This window comes from Parasteatoda tepidariorum, chromosome 4 (genome assembly GCF_043381705.1).
Source record: "Parasteatoda tepidariorum isolate YZ-2023 chromosome 4, CAS_Ptep_4.0, whole genome shotgun sequence".
In the NCBI taxonomy this organism is placed as follows: domain Eukaryota; kingdom Metazoa; phylum Arthropoda; class Arachnida; order Araneae; family Theridiidae; genus Parasteatoda; species Parasteatoda tepidariorum.
This window is the reverse complement of record NC_092207.1, coordinates 17,484,810-17,507,258: the sequence shown is the minus strand read 5'-3', so window position 1 is coordinate 17,507,258 and position 22,449 is coordinate 17,484,810. Positions and strand designations below refer to the sequence as shown.

Here is a 22,449-nt window from a genome sequence, read left to right as displayed (position 1 = left end):
GACGTTTAGTGCGCAAAAAGAAGAAAACAAATAAATAAATGAACGGACCACCCTGAAAAGTTTTTGATCTAATGAGTAGATCTTCAAGTTTTAGGACCCGATCTTAAAGGATCGATGGGGGAGACCTCAAATATGCTAATTAATTAGAGTAGACGATATTTTAAGTTACGAAATCAGACGCTAAAACGTACTTTCTCTGAATAAGCATACCAATTTTTTGATGGATTCAGATTTCTGAACCCCAAAATATACCACAATCTGGAAAATACAGTAACCCTTTTTTGAACAAGAGAGAGCGATTCAAAATTTGAACACCTTATTGCTAATTTTACTTTTTGCATATTCCGCCATATGTCGAAAACTTTTTAAAAGAATCGCGCATAGTTGTAAAGGTCGTTCATCCAATGTTAATTGCATGCTAAAAATAACTTTTAGTAAATAATTATTCTTTTATTTAATAATAGTAGGGAAAAATTTTAAATAGTAAGGTATACAGTTTTTTTTTTACATCATTTTAAAGAATGTAATTTTCAATGGCACAATACAAAATTTAAGCGAAATCGGTTGTATCAACGAATTTTAAAAAAAGTCGCATTTTTAAAATTTGATTTTGCTGAAATGTAAAATAAAGTGCTATAAATTTTACATTTTCTTTCAGAAAAGCGAAATTTTATTAAAAAAAGAAAGAAAAAAAACAGAGGTTTTACTTTAGTGCAAAGTATTGAAGAAACAAAACAAAATTGGTCAGTAAAACTTTATTAAACAATTTTTCGAACTTGTAAACGTTGAAATATAAATAAAATATGAACAGTAGAAAAACATGATAATAAAAAAATTATTTCAAATCTTACAGGAAAATTGTTACTTTTGTTTCCAAATATACTGAATTTAAACATATTGCTACTCCCACACTAATAATGGTTGATCTTGATAGTGTAAAATCTTGACAGTAGTTTATGGCAATGTTTGGAGAACAGCCATAATAATTTCAGATAGTTTTTTTAATATATATTTTCATATCACCTTAAAAATATTACAATTTATGTATATAAAAGTAATATGTATGTATATACATATTATTTTTATTTTAGTACATATCTTCTAGTAGTGGATCAAGTCTTTGAATCATAGATTATGTAGCTATAGATTATGTACGAATGTATAGAAGTATTTCGAATAGCATTCACAGTAATAAACATGAAAGCTATTGTATAGGTATTTTTCTGTTGTTGTATATTTTAATAACATATATAATTAGAAAGTATACATTTTTAAATGACACTTACATAAAGCTAAGTTTTTACTAAAAGTTGTTATTCTAAAAGCCCAATTTCATGTTTAAATAAGTATCAAATGATATTTATTTATGCATTAGTGCAATGATATTTATAAACTTTCATATAAACACTTCAATAGCACAGCTGGAGAAAACAGGTTTTTATAAAAACTTTTGAAAAATAGATCAAATAAAAAATAAATTTTTTGCTATCCCTTTTTTTCTCCTCTAAAATATGAATTCTGTAGCAATAAATCATTTGAAAAATTCCCCTTTTTATATATTTACATCATTTGACATTACACTATTTCCTCATTTGAAAAAATTTTCCTTTTTATATATTTGTAATCTTGTGTTAGGTGATTTTAAATTTTTTTTAACAAATTAGTCTTCAATTGCACTGTAAAAAAGTTTCTTTACAAAAGTATATTTCTAATTGATAGTACACATTTGATTCAACATTAAAATCTAAAAGCACATACAAAGAAATAAAAAATAAATCAATAACAAATTATCAAAGTTAAAAACAAAAATAAGCATCAAGCTCAGTATGTCGGCAGAATATAACAAGTAAAGGCAACAAAAACATTATGTTATAAATTGCAGCAAAATAAAAGACGACATCTTTACATGATAAGTAAGTACAAAAGAATATCCAGTTGTGAATAATTACAGCAAACTTTTTATCGACCATCTTAATTGATAAGTCAAATTTAACCTGATTTTTTTCATTTTCTTAGAATAGACACTTGAAATATATATTTTTAGTTAAAATTTTGAGCTTTTTTTTTATTTATTAATTTGGCACGGAATAAAAATATTATTATTACAATTTAAATTAACAATTCCAAACAAATTTGCAACTACTAAGAGTTCAGCAACGGGCAGAATTATTTTTTATTCCATTTGAGTTTAGGCGAAATAAAAATTATTCTTTTATTCAAGATTCAGTGGCAAAACTTTTGAGAATTCCTTAACAGGCAGTGCCATTAATTTGATTTGGATTTAGACAAAATGAAAATTACATCAGTTCTAACTGCAAATTTGCAACATAATAAGCATATTAACAAAAAACAATTTACTTGAATTTAGGCAAAATGAAAATTGTATCAGTTCTAACTGCAAATTTGCAACATTATAAACATATTAAAAGAAAACAATTGATTTGAACTAAGGAAAAAAAAATTATATTAGGTCCAATTGCAAATTTGCAACGTAATAACTAAATTAAGAAAAAGCAATTGAAGTTTTTACTAATACCAATTCTTCAAATAACGAAGAGAATGACGACAATAAATACCAAAATAGACTAATAACAGTAATCATAAAAAGATACCCAAAGTGGGGAACCTTTTACCAATAAGTCCAAAACAAAAGTTAAAAAAAAAAAAAAAAAAAAAAAAAGTGAGATCAAGGTCATATTCTTTATGCTTGAAGGTCATAGCTACCAGAATTAACAGAACACTGTAATTCCGATTTTTTTTTAAAGTTATTAAGGCACTATATAGTTAAGGCACTATATGGTTAAGGCACTATATAGTTAAGGCACTATATAAGGCACTTTTTATGGCACTATATGCGTGTGTCTGCTACAATTATTTAGATTTCACATACTGGATGATTCTTTTTGAAATACCAAAGAACTTCGCTTCAAAACATCGAAATTTCTGTGAAAGTAGCCAATTGATGTGAAACATTAACCCGTTCTGTAGGTCCGGAAAGAGAAAAACGCGCTCAGAAAATACAACACAGAATTGGCAAGGCCCAGAATCTGAAAGAAATAAAAACAATAAAATGTATGAAATACAATTTGTTTTATTATTTCGTGAATTCAAACTTGTTTAATATGGTTGAAGACGCGAATATATTCTAAAGATACGGTTTAAAACGATTAGATCAACGATTTAAATACCTTGTTGATTGAAAGCTTTGAATTATACATTTATCGAGGTATGAAATTATGTGACATCACTGGAGGACAGGGAAACCATGTTCAGCTTCCCCAGTGCTCTGGTTAATTCCCAAACCTATTATAACATTTTTACTTCATAGACTTCATTTTCGAAGAGATTTCAAATTTCTTTTAACCCCTTAACGATCAGTTAATTTACAAGAAAACGGTCATAAAAGTGCCCATTTTTCAAAATACACGTATTTGATTAGTGCTGACATCTAGTTTAAAATAAACTAACTACCTACAATTACCTTAAAAGTATCCTGGTACTACCATCTGTTGTGTAAAGTAAGAAATAAAAAGTTTCTGGGAAAAAGAAATGAATTAGTTTTATTCTTATTGGCGCGTTACTACTGAACACTCCAGCCCGGAAATTTCACAGCAGCGAGAAATAGAGGGTGAAACCTCATCCCGTCATTTTTACGGGAGCGAGAAGGAAGGGGTTAACTACACAGTTCGCAATAAAATAAAAAATAAATAAAAAAAAATTATAAATAAAAGGTTTAAAAAAAATAAAAGAAAAGGATGCTGAAAGAAACAAATCGTCTGGAGGTCGGTCTCCTGTTTCGGGAAATATGGTCCCGATAGTTTAACTAGAATAGTGATCGAAAGTTTGGATACAGTTAATAATGTTAATTTAATTTTTTGCGTTTTTAACCATATCCAAAGCGCTTTTTAATTTTTAAGTAAATTGAAAAAATTTTGCACACAATTATAAAATCCGTTTATCTAAACATAATTCCATGCAAAAATTTATTTTCAATATTTTTTTTTTATTACTTTATTACAAAATAGTCGAAAAAATTTTAAACTGCAAGACAAACGAATTTGTACATCGTTTTAAAGAATGTAATTTTATATGGCAAAACACAAAATTTGAAACAAAACGGTCAGAAAGTTCTTGCGAAACGACTTTGTTAAATATACTACTTCATAAAAATTTGATAACTCAAAAACTAAGCACTCAAAAAATTTTATTATACGAAATAAGACACAAAATATATGTTAATTTAGTCTGGACTTACGGCAGCAGCCATCAATCCATTGTAAGCTGAGGTCTCAAATTTTAAATATACGACTTCATAACTCAAATCCTAAGCACTCAAGAAATTTTATTATACGAAATAAGACACAAGATATATGTTAATTTAGCCAGGACTAACGGCAGCAGCCATCAATCCATTGTAAGCTGAGGTCTCAAATTTTAAATATACGACTCCATAACTCAAAAACTAAGCACTCAAACATTTATATTATACGAAATAAGACACAAAAAAATATGTTAATTTAGTCTGAACTTACGGAAGCAGCCATTATTCCATTGTAATGTGATGTCGCAATATATCTGTTGACTTTCTGTATGTATATGAGCAGTGCGAGACTGGCAGAGATGTAAAAGATGAAGGCAAACACATGGTACAGGAACTCCTAAAATATACATGTATGTTATATTGTCATAGGACATATAAATAATTTTGTACAACAAGTTAGTATACCCTGTTAAAAAATTTGCCGTTTAAAAAAGTGTTTTTGTCTGGTTATTATATTAATTACCTAACCTAATATTATATAATTTTTTTAAAGAATATTGAAATAAATGATTTTGCATAGACTAAACCTGAAAATTTATATTTTCAGTAAGTAGCCAGAGGCAGGAAGACTCAGTCGCTATTTTTTCCTCAAACCTAATGAGTCGGTCAGGAACAGTGATAGGACAAACTATATTTTTGTAGTTTACTTCAAGTAGTTTGTTACAAATGTAGTTATATACAACTATAACTACCTTTTTTATTAAATGTAGTGACTTCAAGCTACCGAGCTACTTTGAAATTTAGTAACTACTTCACTACTTTAAGGGGAAGGAACTTAATTTATATCTATGCTCAAAATGGTTTTGAATATGAAATTGGCTTACATTAAAAATAAAAGAATAACTAAGAAATAGTTATTCATGTTTAAATGAGCCAGTTTGTTATTCCAGAAACATTATTTTCGAATTAGTTAATTTAACCTTCAACTTTTTATTCCTTCTCGGACAGTGATCATATAGTTAATTTAACCTTCAACTTTTTATTCCTTTTCTTACAGTGAATATTTAATTTGAGAAATGCGAAATTATCAAACACTTGCAATTTTTAAATTGTTCAATGCTCTTTTATTTCCTCTAAGAAGTTAAGTACGTTGAAAATACGATCCCTTCTTTTGAAATAATGTTTCACGAGTGTGTACATGTGACCAGGTGAACATGTGATCAAAGTGTTTAATTATTTATTTTTCGCAATGGCTCGTTAAAATAATAGTTATACGTTACTTTAAATGTGTAATTTCTGTTAACGCTCAGCTGTAGCCACAGAGTAATTTTCATTGTATCTATTGACGGAAACTTGAAGGTATGTACCCATCAAATTCGAATAATTAGTTGCCTTCAGAACAGTGTCTCTTTTCCGCACTAACGTAAAAAGTAGTAGCGGAAAAGAATTGCTACATACAAATGTTTTTTTTTTTATCGAACTACTCACTACACTACTTTTTCTTTAAAAAAAGTAGCACACTACACTATAAACTACGAAAAAAGTAGCGACTACAGTAGTTTCATGTAGTGCGCTACTTCCGACCACTGGTGACCAATATCTATAGGTGCTTTTAATTGAATAGCCACATGACTTATCTTTTCCACACTAACGTAAAAAGTAGTAGTGGAAAAGAATTGCTACATACAACTTTAATTTCTTTTGCATCGAACTACTCACTACACTATTTTTTTTTAAAAAAGTAGCACACTACACTATAAACTACGAAAAAAAGTAGCGACTACAGTAGTTTCATGTAGTGCGCTACTTCCGACCACTGGTGACCAATATCTATGGGTACTTTTAATTGAATAGCCACATGACTTATCTTTTCCACACTAACGTAAAAAGTAGTAGTGGAAAAGAATTGCTACATACAACTTTAATTTCTTTTGCATCGANTTTTTTTATTTTATTTTTTTTATCAAATTTCTCACTACACTACTTTTTTTAAAAAAGTAGCGCACTACACTATAAACTACGAAAAAAAGTAGCGACTTCAGTAGCTTCATGTAGTCTGCTATTTCCGACCACTGGTGACCAATATCTATAGGTTCTTTTCATTTCATAGTCACTTTTCGCAATTTTTTTCCTTTAAAGTATATTTTTAAAAAAAATAACATTAGAAATAATCTACAGCTATAAAAAGTTAATTCGACAATAAGAATAATATAAAAAAATGAAAAAAATTTAGTTAAACATACTGACTTTAACGAACTTTTTTAAAAATATTTGGGGAGGCAAAATTCATTACAACTTTGAAATGTGTGAATTGTCAAAAAATTATCCTTTCACATGTGTCTTTCCACCACAAATTGATAATTCTGAAGGGTCAAAGTTTTAAATGTAGACATTGGACATTTTAATCAAAAATATGTTTTCTAGAGTCTCTTTCTACACTGCTGTACTTTAATCATTAAATAATTTTCAAAAAAAAAAAGATAGTTTAGTAGATAGTTTATTAGAGATAAAAAAAATAAAGAAAGAAAAAAAAATTGTTTATTAGAGAGAGATAGTTTATTTTCAGGTCAAGAGGCTAACCTATTGAACCATAATTTTTGTTAAACATCTTTTTCATACTTTCTTCATTATTTTGTATTAATTCAGGTCAAAATAAGTGAAAAATGTTCTTTTAACATTTTAATAATTTATGACAATAATACACAGCATGAAACACCGGTGTCTTTTTTTACGTTAAAGGTAAAATTTTTCAAACACAGCTCACTTCCAAACAATTTTTCATATTTGCACTTATTTAGATTTTTTAGGAACTTTTACATATAATATAAATTCTAATAAATTTTCTATAAAATTCTTCTATAAACTATAAATTTCTTTAATACTGATTAGGAAAAAAAATTAATATTTTTTTATTTTATAGAAATACAATCCGTTATTAATTAAATTAAGATTAGAGATATTATTAAATAAAGATTTAAAAAATTATTAGTAAGGAATTTCCGCGAAGACTTTTTTTCTTTCCTTGTACCTTTAGAGAATTTTTTTTTTACTTGAATGATGAAATAAAAATGATATTTTTAGGAAATAATTAAAAAATAATTTGAATCAATGAACTGAACTTTCCTTAATGAATTGATTGAACTAGAAATTTACTTGGTCATAACATAATATTTAAGTCTAAAATTGTTTAACAATATTTTAACTATTAATTGATTAAATTATGTTTTTAAATTTTCTTAATTTTGCAGACAATCGAGATTCCGCTCACTTTCTGTTATAAGCAAACACAAAACTAAAAAAACGAAAGAAAATAAAACTAAAAATTTTAAAACTACGTTTTTTAAGTGAGCTAAAATGGAGAAACTTTAAATTAAATTATAATGAATTATTATGATTATTAAGATTAGAGATATTAATAAAATTTATTAATAAGGAAATTTTTTTTGTCGTTCCTTTATGAATTGACTGAAATAGGAATTCACTTGGTCATCATAAAATATTATTTAGGTCTAAAATTGTCTTAAAATATTAATTGATTAAATTATGTTTCTAAATTTTCTTCATTTTGCTGACAATCGAGATTCCTCTCACTTTCTGACATAAGGAAACACAAAACTAAAAAAACGAAAGAAAATAAAACCAAAAATTTTAAAACTACGTTTTTCAAGTAAGCCAAAGTGGAGAAACTTCGTTTAATTATGTCTAAAACTAAAAACGTAGAGAGCAATACTTTCGTTTTAAACTTCTATCCCCAGAAAATTTCGCCAACATTTTCCAACAATAATGTGCTATACCGTTTAAGGTATGATAAAAATTTAATAATTTTATGCTTTTTAATCAATCTGAAAAACGCAGATAATTATTTTACTTTATTATTTTTTTATCTAAAACAAAATTACACTATTTAAAAAAATAAAACAACTAAAACGCAAAATATTTTAACACTAGATTGCCTAAAGAAATCATTTCGACTGCTTTTTAATTTCAATTAGAAAAACAATGGTGCATACAATGACTCAATTTCTTAGAATTTTGCGACTTTTTGTACAACATATAATTTTTTTAATTGTTAATATTTACTAATAACTTGTTATATAAGTGTAAATATAAAAAATATTAAAAATTAATTTTAAACAAATTTCTTTATTCTTTCACAGTTCAGTCATTTTAACTGCTTTTTTATTATTATTATTATTATTTATTATTATTAATTATTATTATTTATTATTATTATTATTATTTATTATTATTAATTATTGTTAATTTTTATTATTTATTATTATTATTTATTTTTATTATTATTATTTATTGTTAATTTTTATTATTATTATTATTTATTATTATTATTATTTATTATTAATTTCAATCGCAAGGCATTCGTTTGGAAGCATTTTTTTTTCCCGGCAGAGCAGAAAAACAGCCAATTCTAGTAAACGCAGGAAGTTCACTCAAATCCACTTGAATATGCTGACTGTGTCAAAAATACACGGAAAGAGCATTTTGCGTTGGGAAACGGTTTTCGCAGAAAGCAAAAGAAGAAAAGAAAAAAAGAAAGAATATCCACCAAAAGATGCGGAAGGAATAGGTGAAGAGAAAAAGAGATCTATAAATAGACGCACCCTCTCATCACGCGAAATTAGATAGCTTACAACAACCCACGCGACAGCTATAGTCTATCTGGGACAAAATGTGCAAGCAGAAACAAACACACGGGTGACGCCCTTTTCTTTCAAAAATCGAACCTGCGATGTACTATTGACTTTTCATCGAAGTTACTTTGCTGAATTGAGATTAAATCAAACAACATAATTTTAATTAATATAAATAATAAGTCAAACTAATGTTTAATAATAAAAGAAGTTTAATAAGTCATCTGGAGTGAAAACTTGAACATCTGCAGAGATAAATTATGTCTGTACAAATGCAAGTTGTCAGTGTTCTTCAAAATTTAAAATTTTCTTATAGACAGCCTAAATAAAGTGTCTAAAAAATAAGTTAAGTGTTTAGAAGTAGGGATAATATTCAATTTTAGAACATTTATTATTACACAAGTTAAAATACATTACGGATTTTAAGGCTTTGTTTGTGTGTTACTTTTCGAAAAAACTTTTTTTATTTGAAAATGTTCTGATTTTTTAAATTTTTTTTTTATTTTTAATTTTTTACCGGTTTAATTGTGCAGAAACATAGGACGCCAGATACGGTTTTTTATGCACTGTGCTTACCGTTATTTGCAGATCATCTGTAATTATAAATCGATTATAAATCGATTCAATATACAAACATATGTAAACAAATATATTGTGCTAATTCTATGCATTTCAAACATATTCATTAACTTAATTAATTTTTTTTATTACAAGAAATTAGTACTTTGCTAAACTTAAAAACTTCAGTCATGTAGCACTTAAATAATCAGACATATGGTAATAAATATGTTATATTATTTAAATACATTACAAACATATTCAAAATACAAGAAGAAAAATTTTTAAAAATATGCATGCATACATTGAATAAGTTCTTTTTTTGCAAGAAAAATGGATATTGTTAGACTTCAAAACTTTAATCGTGAAGCATTTAAATAAAAAATAATATTAAAGAATGCTCCATAACTAATGATTTAATGAGTAATTATTAAGGATAATTACTCATTAAAGCGTGGAAAACGTTTTATGTGTCCTTAATTATAGACTGTAAATGTAAGATGGCTAATGTAACTCAGGTAATGCGTAGGTGTATGGTTGACGGATGTAAATGTGAAACAGCAGATAAGTGTCATGGCACTAAATTTTTTCCAATTTTGTTTTTTAGACATTTATTTTATTACTAGGAGGCTCCGCCCCCTGCTCGCTAACGCTCGCCAACCCCCGAGAATTGCTACNGATTATTATTATTATTTTATATTCATAAATAGATAGACATAACTAAAATATGAACTTTTTGTTGCCAGAACTTGTAAGTGAATTTTTTTTTTTAAAGTTTCAATTACTGAAATCCAATAAATTTAAGAAACGAGGGGAATTAAACGGAAAAAAAAAACGGGAAAAATTCGAGTTATTTGAGCCTTAGGAATTATAGTAAAAATAATATTAATAAATTAGGGTTAATGCGCAGGTAAATTAAATACTGATATTTAAACAAATGCAGATTTTCTTTTCTAACGAAGCGATAGAATCATAAGTTTTGAATTTAAAAGGGTTTTAAGCAATTTAATTACAATGTCTGCTTTTTTGTATCTATCCACGCACCTGGCATTGTTATGCAGACAAGTCGAGCATTAATTTTAGTGATTTTTTTATGCTAAAACGAATGATACCAAACACGAGTAAAAAGGGCTAATAGTTCAAAAGTTAACTTTTATTTTTGTATTATACTACATTTGAATTATGCTTTGGACTAATAAAAGACATTATAACTTCTAAACTATTTCTTCTATCTTTTCAAAGTTGATTTCATTCAATTAAATGTAAAGAACAACGTCTGAAAATAATACATCACTTGTATAGATAGCTATGTCAGATGTATAGAAAGTATAACAAAAAGAATACTTTTTACACATAAAACCCTTATTACTTTCAAATTATTAGTCCTACTGTCCAGTGTTTTATTTCATAACTGGCGTTGACACATTTTTGGGTTTGCTGCTATCAATGATCAACTCCAGTGCTTTATAATTTTAAAACCCACCCAGAAGACAATATGAACCCCTAGATCAAATAGTGAGACAACTTGCCTTTGAGGAGGACTTTTTGATGAAACTAACCCTGGATTGAGTCTCATGGAGAGAAAAACGGCAAGAAATACTAATCCATGATACCTACTACAGAAGATATATCACTGTAGGCCAACCCTGGTTTGAATTCATTTGATGCAACGTAAAATACTACGTCGGAAACAATACCCCATTCGCCCAAATATCAGAATTTAAAATTTCCTTTTCCGAAAAAACCAGCAATTTTCTGGGATTTTCAAATAATGCCAAATTAGATTCTTATTAGTCCCCCCCCCCATTTTTTTAAGCTGGACTGTGCTTGCACTTTTATGAATTAATATTTTCGTACTCTATTGCTTTTGCTGTAATATTATGGTCTCATGACTTTAATAACATCTCGAATTCGGATATATCTTATATATCTTTCTGTCCCAAATCAATACGACATGACGAGGTGTTACTATAACTTTTTTTAGATCTTCCAAAAAAAAAAAAAAAAAAAAAAAAAAAAAAAANAAAAAAACAGAATTTTTTTGTTTTGTTATTTTTTGGATACTTGATTGAGTATATTTATAAATATCATATCAGTTCTGCATTATCAGTAATGTATTTCTAACTTTTGAAATGTTTTTGGAACTAGGAGTTGCACCGATGTTAGGAAATGTAAACTTCAACCTTTACCGCATATGAATCACCAAACAAAACTTCGTAAAAGAATGTCTCATTTAAGGGAAGAGAATGTCATAGAACTCCAATTATATGATAACTAGACATCTAGATAACTAGAAACGGATCTCATATTTCAGAAGATAAGATAGAAAGTAGTGATATCATTTTTTTTTCTTTTGATAATTTGAATATTTAATTGCAAAACACATGTTTCCGTTTTCAATTATTTATTATTCTTTTAAATTTGAAAACAAAACAAAAGATTTAATTTTTTTTATTTTAAATGTGATTTTTTAATCTTTTTTTTAAAAATAAACCCAAAAAAGCTGAAAATTGAAATCTAAAAACGTTATGCGCTCAACACATTTTAAATAATTGAGATAATACCTGAAATTTGAGCAAGGAAAAAAAATACATATAGGAATCTATAGCACTTTAGTAGAAAATACTGATGCATGATGCACAGAACACGATCATTAATTTTAAATCACGTGAATATGAATCGCGATAAGTTTTAAACCGTATGAATACAAATTACGATGCTTGAACGATGGGCGATATTTTTTTAAAAATCATGCGCACATAATCTGGATGTGTGAAATCGCGTGAATACGAATCCTAATATTCGATTTGTAAATCAAGTGAATACGAATCACGATGCGTAATTTTAAATTACGTTTACATAAACAGGAAAAAGTGAAAAAAAAATTTCTATTTTTTCGGAAAATCGAAAAACCTAAACTTTTGTAAAGGAAATTTTTTGTTAAAGTGAAAATTTTCGATTTAAAAAAAAAAGAGTGGAATTATAATAAAAAGAGGAAAGACTATTCTCTGTAAATATATATAATTTATTTATACTTAAAATGAACTGTTGTAAGTATTCTAAATAAATAAAAAAATTGCGTTTTTTTTCCAATTAAATAGATTTCATATTGTTAAAATATAAGGTACAGTTCTCGTTATGGAACGTGTAATTGTCTCTTTCCATAACCTAAATAAACCAAGGCTTTTTCCTAAGGTGATATTTTTGCATCAAACTGTTCCTTTGTATTACTTCAAGATAGGTAAAGGGAATTAACTAGTTTTCTAGTTAACTAGTTAATTGCCACTCGATATTAACACTCTCACATACAGAAACATCTTATTACTTACCATGGGAATAGTGACGTTTTTAATTAAAACTCTCGAAAGAGATCCCCTTCTGAACATTTAAACATGCATCACCCAGTGGTCGGAAAAACTACATTATTTTTGTAATTTACAACAGCTACAATTACTTTGTTAGAAATGTATTTAACTACTACTACTTTTTTTTAAATAAGCTACTTTGGAATTTAGAAACTACTTCACAACTCTAGACGAACTTAGCTAGAGAACTTAATTTACACCTATGTTCAAAAAGGTTTGGAATAAGAAACTGGCTTTCATTTAAAAAAAGAAAAAGAAAAAAGAAAGAAAAAAAAGAACTAAGAAATATTTTTGTGTGTTTAAATGAGCCAAGTTTGTTATTCCAAAGACATATTTTTTGAAATAGTTAATTTAACCTTCAACTTTTTATGCCATTTCCGACAGCGAATATTTAATTTAAGAAATATGAAATAATCAAATATGTACTTGCAATTTTTAAATTGTTCAATGCTCTTTCATTTCCTCCAAGAAATTAAGTACGTTGAAAATACAATCCCTTTCTATGAAATAACGTCAATGTTTCATGAGTTTGCATCCGCATGTGAAAGTGTGACAAAAGTGATTAATTATCTATTTTTAGTAATGGCTAGTTTATTAGTTATATTAGTTACACATGATTTTAAATTCGTAGTTTTTATTAACGCTCAACTGCAACTACAGGGTCATTTTCATTGCATCCATGAACAAACCCTAAAAGATTTGCACACATCGAATTCGAAAAATTAACTGTGTTAAAGCCGTGTTACAATTCTTAACTAATGTTAAAAGTAGTTGCCAGGAATTTCTATAAACTACTGTTTTTTGTATAGCACTACTCACTAAACTACTTCTTTAAAAAAAATAGCACACTAAACTACAAACTAAGAAAAAAGTAGCGACTACAGTAGTTTCACTATTTGTAGTGCGCTTCTTCCGACGACTGATACTATACTACTATAGTTGTATTAAAGCCGTGTTACAATTCTTAACTAACGTTAAAAGTAGTTGCTAGGAATTTCTATAAACTACTGTTTTTTGTATAGCACTACTCACTAAACTACTTCTTTAAAAAAAAATAGCACACTAAACTACAAACTGAGAAAAAAGTAGCGACTACAGTAGTTTCACTATTTGTAGTGCGCTACTTCCGACGACTGATACTATCCTACTATAGTTGTTAAAGCCGTGTTACAATTCTTAACTAACGTTAAAAGTAGTTGCTAGGAATTGTTACAAACTACTGTTTTTTGTATAGCACTACTCACTACACTACTTTTTTTTAAAAAAAAAATAGCACACTAAATTACAAAATAAGAAAAAAGTAGCGACTACAGCAGTTTCACTATTTGTAGTGCGCTACTTCCGACGACTGATATTATCCTACTTTTACTTTTTTTATAAACTGATAAAACTATAATAAATAAAAAAGCAATATTAATATCTTGAAAGTATGTAACATATATAATATAATTTGAAAATGAGCAAATGATTTTTTGAAGGCTCAAAATATTACAGTAATCACAAAATGAATGCAATACTTACAAAAAGCGTCTTGTGTATTATAGTGGCAGACATGAGAGACACTAGTGCAGAGATGAGAAGGAGAAAAGTGGTCACCAAAAAGGCAAATGTCACCAGGAAGAAGAAAACGAACTCGGCGTTCAAGCAAGTCCCACCCTTGTCAGTAGAGTAATAGGCTATCAGACCCAAGCATATTGCTCCAATTATCTGAAAAAAATATTTTCATAACATAAAAAAAATTATAAAATAAAAGTTAAAAATGTAAAAATGGTTCAATCGTTTGTTGAGAGATGGCGCCACACATTAGAAAACGTCAAGATGCATCAAAATGGACAAAACAAATTAAACGAACAAATTCGTTTTTTTTTTAAATTTTGTTGTTTTAAGTCTCATTCTTAATGAAATACAATTGAAACTTCATGACATAAATCAAAAGCAAAACTAGACTGGGAAACAAAATCAACTCAATGCTATTTAAAATTTAATGTATAGAAAAGATGATTACAGGTAAGCCTAGGGTTTCAAATGCTGATTTTTTTTTTTCCTTCTTTCAAATATCATAATTCAAACAAATTAAGGCAATACTACCTAGGATTAAGCAGTGGGAAAGTTATCTTGGAGTAATTTGTTTGAATTTTGAACTTTTTCAGCATTTACTCTACGTTTCTGAACTTGCTAAACACTTAAAATTTTAAAATATCAACAGAGGTAAAACAGAATTTGCCATGTAAAGTTTCTACAGCGGTACAGCATCCTCTTAAATTATGGGTGTCCTTACTTCTAGGGCAAGACCGTTTTTACACAAACTTAAGTTCTAACTCTCGACCAAACATTCTCCAGAACAACAAACTGTAATCAGCTACTGATTAATTAATTTATTTTTAAGTAATTTTAATTCTTGATCAAATATTCTTGAGAAAATGGAATGAAATTTTTTTTTTTAATACTTAACCAAATATTCTCGAGGACAACGACATGGAATTTGGATGATTTTTAACAGTTATTTAAAATTTTGATCAAGCATTCCTGAGTAAAAAAAAACTGGAATTAACTATTTTGATTCTCGACCCCTAAAATTCACGAGAACAATAATTTTTTTTTACTTGTTTATTATTCGTATTTATTTATTTAGTTTTTTAGTTTCAACTTAAAAGCTCAGTTCAGCACTAGTAATATATATATATATATATGAGTTGAAAAACTAAACTAAGCACGGTAGCGCGACAGTTCGAAGAGGGCCAAAGCCTACTGTATCCATCTCAGTTTTCTTGACCTTAGGCTCTGGGGTGCAGGAGTAGATTCTCCGGTTGGGTGGACAGTCGTACGCGGAACCCCCGTTGTTTAGTCCCCAACAATGCTGGGTACTCATTTTATCGACCCATTGAAGGAATGAAAGGCTGAGTTAACCTTGCCCGGCCCGAGGATCGAATCCGGGACCTGAACCTGAATTAAATTTAAAACATTAACTATAAAAGTTCATCAGATTGTTACGGATTTTTAACTTTGCAGAACAATTTTTTCTCTTTTTTTAGAATGGCATAAACTTGTTCTGGTTTTTCACGGTCTCAAAATAAGCCCTTCAAATTCAGAATAGGAAGGGGGGAAAAATATTTAAGCGTTTGACATTTTGTGACACTAGTTCGATCTAGTGTCACAGAGTCAACAGGTCAATCGATTATTACCCATCCTGAACTTTATATGCTGTGAAACAAACGAAAGCTTGACCTACTGACCTAGAATAGCGATAAATATGACATCACTTTCTTTCCACTTGTTTCGGAATACTCAGAATCACCACTATTTATGGTAACTACTTACGTGACTGAAAACAGAACCAGACAGAGACGAGACGAATTTTAAAACGACGTACAATTAAAGTCTCTTCTTAAAACAATATTCTGTAATCCTATTTCCTGTAGTTATCAAATAATTAAGTTTAATTTCGTTAAATGTAGGGATCTTTTCCCTACCAGATTTAAACTAATATCTTCCATTTCAGAAGAAAAAAAAGATATTGAATAGAAAATATTAAAATAATAATTTGTTTAGCAATTTTTGAACACAAAACAAATCCTTTTATAGTTTCATAGTTAAGAATGATGTCCACAATTGATGACTCAACAAATTGAATATTTTTATTTTTTTGAAATATTTATTTAATTATGCTTTATTTTCACTTTACGTTTATTTTAAAATGATAAGAATGCTATTTTCTTCAAATGATTTTCTTTTCTATTCTAGTTTAATTTATTTTGTATAGAAAAAAATTTAAATGCTGATTAAAATTAAACCTAGTCGAAGTTACAAATTGGAAATTAAAAAAAAATATTGGTCATGAACACTCTTTAATATAACACGAATCATTTTAACAAAATTCGAACAATCTGAAAATAAAAAAAATAAAAATAAAATTATAGCCAAAAAGAAATTAGCACCAGTCAATTTTTCGCTAACTTTATGATTTATTCGAATTACAAAAGTACAATGCACGACAATGTAAGTTTCAATCGTTTCTTGATCACTGTAATCAGAATTTATCACCATATTATCACTAAGTCAATTGATCACTGGAATGACAAATTCGTAAAACTTTCGATCATTTTACGAATAAAATTAGAGCGATTTGATATCTACTAGGACTCCGAGCTTGTTGACAAATTAAATAATTATTCCATTTATTATAACAAGAAATTTATAGTCAATCGAAATTTCGACAACTATCAGATAAGCTAGAGTGCTTACATTATAAACGAAGCTCTGTACTAGATGACATCTCAAGTTTCAAAACATTTCTTGGCCATTACATGCAAGTTTTATAGCAATATCATTACTAAAAAATATTTATCGACATTCCAAATTTACACTGCTGTCCAATTAGTTAAAGTGTCTAACAGTGAATTATGTAGAATACTTATGCCAGTATTGATCATTTCTTGAGCTGTACAGGCATAATTTATGTAATTAAATACAATTTATAGCCAACAATTATTTGACCACTTGCCGATTAGCTAGAGTACTCAAATTTAAACTGGAGCTCTGCGTAAGATGATAATTCAAACATTTTGTGATTGATGCAAAGTAAAATTTATCGCCAATCGAAATTTCGACCACTTTAAAGCATAAATGTCAGATTCAAAACAAGAGCCAGGAGTCACATCACTTTCGTAACTTCACTTTAGTGAACTCCATCACCATTGATAATCACTATCAGTGGCAAAAAATTACATTGTTTTCCATCTTTATGTTCACCAGAAAATCGCAGTTTCTTTAATGTTATTTTATTATAAGAAGTTATTTAATAACGAATTTCTATTTTTAAAAAAAATCGCTTATAACAATCAACATATTCTACTTTAAAAACATTTTTGTGTGGTAAAAAAAAATGAAATTTTAAACAAAAAGAAAATAAATAGTAGCAAATTTTTTTTATTTTTTATAATACGTTAACTATACCTTAACTACTCTTAAGCATACTTTTTTTTTCAAAGCTATTTTAAAAAAGTCAAATAAACGTGTAATAATTTTATTCATATTCTTACTTTTAATTTATTTAAAAAAAAAAATTAAAAGTAAGAATATGAAATTTTTTAATTTTGCCAAACAATATTTGCCGATTAGTGAAAATTTTTGGGAGGTCCCAGCGACCTCCCATCCCAGTGCTCGGATCACAGTGATAAAAATTAACTAATCTTAAACACAACCCAGCTATTCTTAGATAGATATAAGAAAATTGTTTATTATTTTCCATTCCATTGGATATGTAAACAACGAACCTCAGAATTCAAGCATTGTAATGTTGTTGACAAAGAGGGAAAAGGGGAATGAGCGATGTTTACGTAAAACACTAAAACCGCTCCTAACTTTGATAAAGAAAAAAGTTGGAAAAAAATTTCGACACGAAGATTCAAAGAATTATTTCAAAAATTTTAACCTCAGAAGGGAAACTCAAAAGACGAAGAAACAATATTCTAATTCAAGCTTTTATAAAATGATCTGAAACATAAATTTTGTTTTATGCAAAATTATTTCAATTTATCCCCCAAAAAATTACTATAGTAAAGGTTAAAACTAAAAACAAGCAGTAAGATAAGAATTTTCTTACATAAACATAGAAGGGGTTTGTGATTTACGAATTTCTGCTGACAAGTATGATGGCGGAGCTCCAAAACTGCCTAAAACTTGCTTACGTAAATTAGAACAGCCAATCGCTTTGATAATATGTAAAATTATGACAAAGTACGAAAGCTTGTAATTTTATATTTCTTCAGTAACATACATATGCCCTCAACATGGTTTCTTTCTCCCTTATTGCTTTTTCTAATTATGTATGTACATATAATTTTATACATTGTCTGTTTATTCTTATATTACTATTTCATTCTCCCTTATTACTTTTTCTAATTATATATGTATACATAATTTTATACATTGTTGGTCTTATATTACTATTTTACAATGTGCAAGGTACTAGGGATTCTTGCCCATGTACGTTTTCCTGAACAAAAATCTTAGTATAATGNAAAAAAAAAAAAAAAAAAAAAAAAAAAAAAAACTAATCTTAAACACAACTCAGCTAATATTTAGATAGATATAAGGAAATTGTTTACTATTTTCCATTCCATTGAATATGTAAACAACGAACCTCAGAATTCAAGCATTTAAATAATCATAGCTAAAGTCATGGTTAAAACTACAAACAAGCAGGAAGATAACAATTTCCTTACGTACACATGGAAGTGGTTTGTGGTTTACGTATTTCTGCTGATTCCAAAACTGCCTAAAACATGCTTACGCAAGTTAGAACGGCCCACAGAATACTTAGATAATATGTAAATTGATGGCAAAGTGCGAAAGCTTGGAACGAAGGAATAAATATAGATAGATAAATATAAATAAGAAACATGTTTACTATTTTCCATTCAATTGGATATGTAAACAACGAACCTCAGAATTCAAGCACTGTATTGGGTCCTCTTCAAATATTACATAAATAAAGGGAGTGATGGGTTCGTGATTTGCTTACGTTTGCTGACAAATAAGGGTACGAGCAATGCTTACGTAAAACACTAAAACCGCTCTAAACTTTGATAAAGAAAAAAGTTGAAAAAAAATTTCAACACGAAGATTCAGAAAAGAATTATTACAAAAATTTTAACCACAGAAAGGGAAACTCAAAAGACGAAGAACCAATATTCCATCCAAGCTAATATAGAATGATCTGAAACATAAATTTTGTTTTATTGCAAATTATTTCAATATAACCCCAAAAAATTATTATAGTAAAAGTTAAAACTGAAAACAAGCAGGAAGATAAGAATTTTCCTTCATAGGCATGGATGGGGTTTGTGATTTACGAATTTCTGCTGGCAGGTAAGATGGCGGGGATCCATAACTGCCTAGAACTACGTAAATTAGAACGGTGCACAGAATGCTTTGATAATATGTAAAATTTTGGCAAAAGTACGAAAGCTTGTAATTTTAACATACATATGCCCTCAACATGGTTTCATTCTCCCTTATTACTTTCCCAATTATGTATGTATATATAATTTTATACATTGTCGGTTTTTTCTAATATTACTATTTCATTCTCGCTTATTACTTTTTATAATTATATATGTGTACATAATTTTATACATTGTCGGTCTTATATTACTATTTTACAATGTGCAAGGTACTAGAGATTCTTGCCCATGTACGTTTTCCTGAACAAAAATCTTAGTATAATGAAAATAAAATTAAATTTTTTTGATTATTCATTATTTATATAAATAATTTATTATTAATATTAACGTTTTTTTTTATCATTCAAAACGATCACTAAAGTTAAAGCATATCTAATTATAGTTTTCAAAAATGTGGCTAAATTTTTAGTTTTCAAAAATGTAACTCCTCCCAGGAGAGTGGACACATTTGTGTTGTTAAACGCAATCAGAGCCATACACAAATGATGTCACGATTGATGGAAATCCAGTGGGTTTGTGACAAGGATAAGACGGAAAATAATAAAGAGGGTGACATCACACATTATGATTACAATTAAAAAATTTAAAAATCAAGTAAATTAACATTTTTGTTACATTTTATATTAAATTTATATATTTTCTTTACATTTATTTACAAGTAATAAAAATGCTGTTTTCTTATATATTATAAGCTGTTTTTTTATATTCCTGTCGATTTTATTTTGTTTCGAAAGAAAAATAATGCTAATTATTTATTAGTCTTAGTAAGAAACATTAAAAGAAAGTGTTCCAGAACTTTGACATGCTTAAAAAAGAATACTGGTTATTTTAATGAAATTTGGACAGTTTAAAAAAAAAGAGTAAACAAATATAATTAAAAAAATATTGCAAATTCTTTTTAAAATTCGAAAATATTGCTATAAATTGCTCTTCAATAGAAATTACGATAGAATATGACATTTTGTTACGAAGAGAAGGGGTCAAAAAAGGCGGGGTCAAGAAAATTGAAAAAAAAAAAGTGTGACTTTTAAATTGACAGGTCTTAAATCTAAATTCTCCAAATATATATTTTAAGTAATATCTCCAATATTTGGAATATTCTACTATTAAAAATATTCTGCTGGTATTATTATTGAATGGGAATGTCATGAAAATGAAAATAATTATATTGTCAAAAGAGCTATGTAGTAGAAGAATAAAAATCTCACATCTTAGTCTATTTGATTCATCATCATTTCAGAAACTTATGACGTTTCTAATGCACCAAGTAACGTGGAGAATTTCCGCTCACAGGTGTTACAACCGATAACACTTTTTCAACTCATTACGAACAACAATCGTTTAAAAAATTTGTATTTTGTGTTTCCCTGCCGCCGCATTTTAAGATATTCTTTTCGGACTAACCCACATTGAAGAGTAGGCGGAAAAGATATTAAATTTTTTTTTTCTCCTAAATAAAATCAGAATTTTGCTATCGGAATAATTTTTACATTACGCGATTTTTTTATTTAGTTATTTATTTATTTTTTGGTGAATCGAAAGACAAATAGTATTTGTCAAAATTGTCTCAAACCTATTTATAACTGAGTTTTTTTTCTTTTTCAGCACTATTTCCTGTAAAGTAAAAATATTCATTTATCAAGATTGATTTATTATTGAACAAAAGATAGCCTTTGAATTTTTAAAAAATAAAAATATGCAGCTATTCATCAGGTTTTATCGATTCTATTATTTAACAAAAGATAGCTATTGAATATTTAAAAAAGAAGCAATTATTTTTATTTAGGGAAAAATGAATTTCTCACCGTTTCGAACAATTTTAAAGCACCACTTGCTGTCTTTAGAAGTCCTGTATTCAAAATAATTGCAGTAGCACTTGAAGTTGTAGTAGTTCTTGTAACAGTGACAGAGTGAGACATGTTTATTTTTTAAAAATTACTTATTTGAAAGAATCGACTTATACTCTAGGCTTTTCCCGCTAAAACGCAGTTCACGTTCTCAGCAACAGAATGCCTCTTTCTGTTTACATTGCGAACTAAGACCCACCCATTTGGCGAAAACCGCACGGTAAAACACCGCCAATGACAGTCGGTTGGCGCTTTTTCAAAAAGCGATCCGGAATTTAAAGAAGTTTCGCTTTCATTGGTATTTGTTTTTTCCATTATTTCCTGAACACTTCCTTCTGAATACGAAGATTACACGCGCCTGTGAAAGTTGAGTCATGAAATATTGCTTGGCATGCCTGTTATTTTTTATATTGTTTCTTTCGTGAATTGATTTCAAATGTGCTATTTATATATTCTTTTTCAATCACAAGTGGAATTTTTCGCGATATGAGCTTTAAAATTAGGAAAGATATACCTGTGTATTGTAGATTCAGAAACTAAATTCTTGCTTTATAGACCAAGTGAATTATTATTTGTGATGTATCATTTTACGCTGAAATGAATAAAATCAAACTTTAGCAAATAATATTAATAGTAAATAATATAATTATTGAAATTCTAAAAGTTTTATTCCTAAAAAGTGCAATTGTATTTGTACCTATTTACGCGTCTGGTATCGCTATCCTGTCAAATAAAGGTATTGTTTCATCATCTTATTTTTTGCTTAATGGAATGCGACCAAAATAAAGTTGAAGGAACTAAAAG

General features: G+C 27.9%; 1 protein-coding gene across 1 annotated transcript; it reads right to left on the bottom strand.

Moving 5' to 3' along the window:
* Positions 1-740: 740 nt before the first annotated feature.
* LOC107445763 (MARVEL domain-containing protein 1) lies at positions 741-21,842 on the bottom strand. The gene is made up of 4 exons (XM_016060239.3): positions 21,604-21,842; positions 14,355-14,540; positions 4,533-4,658; positions 741-3,047 (listed from the first exon to the last, which is right to left on the bottom strand). Exons 1-4 carry the CDS (start codon positions 21,715-21,717, stop codon positions 2,973-2,975), a joined length of 501 nt encoding a protein of 166 aa, XP_015915725.1. The 5' UTR covers positions 21,718-21,842; the 3' UTR covers positions 741-2,972.
* Positions 21,843-22,449: the final 607 nt, after the last annotated feature.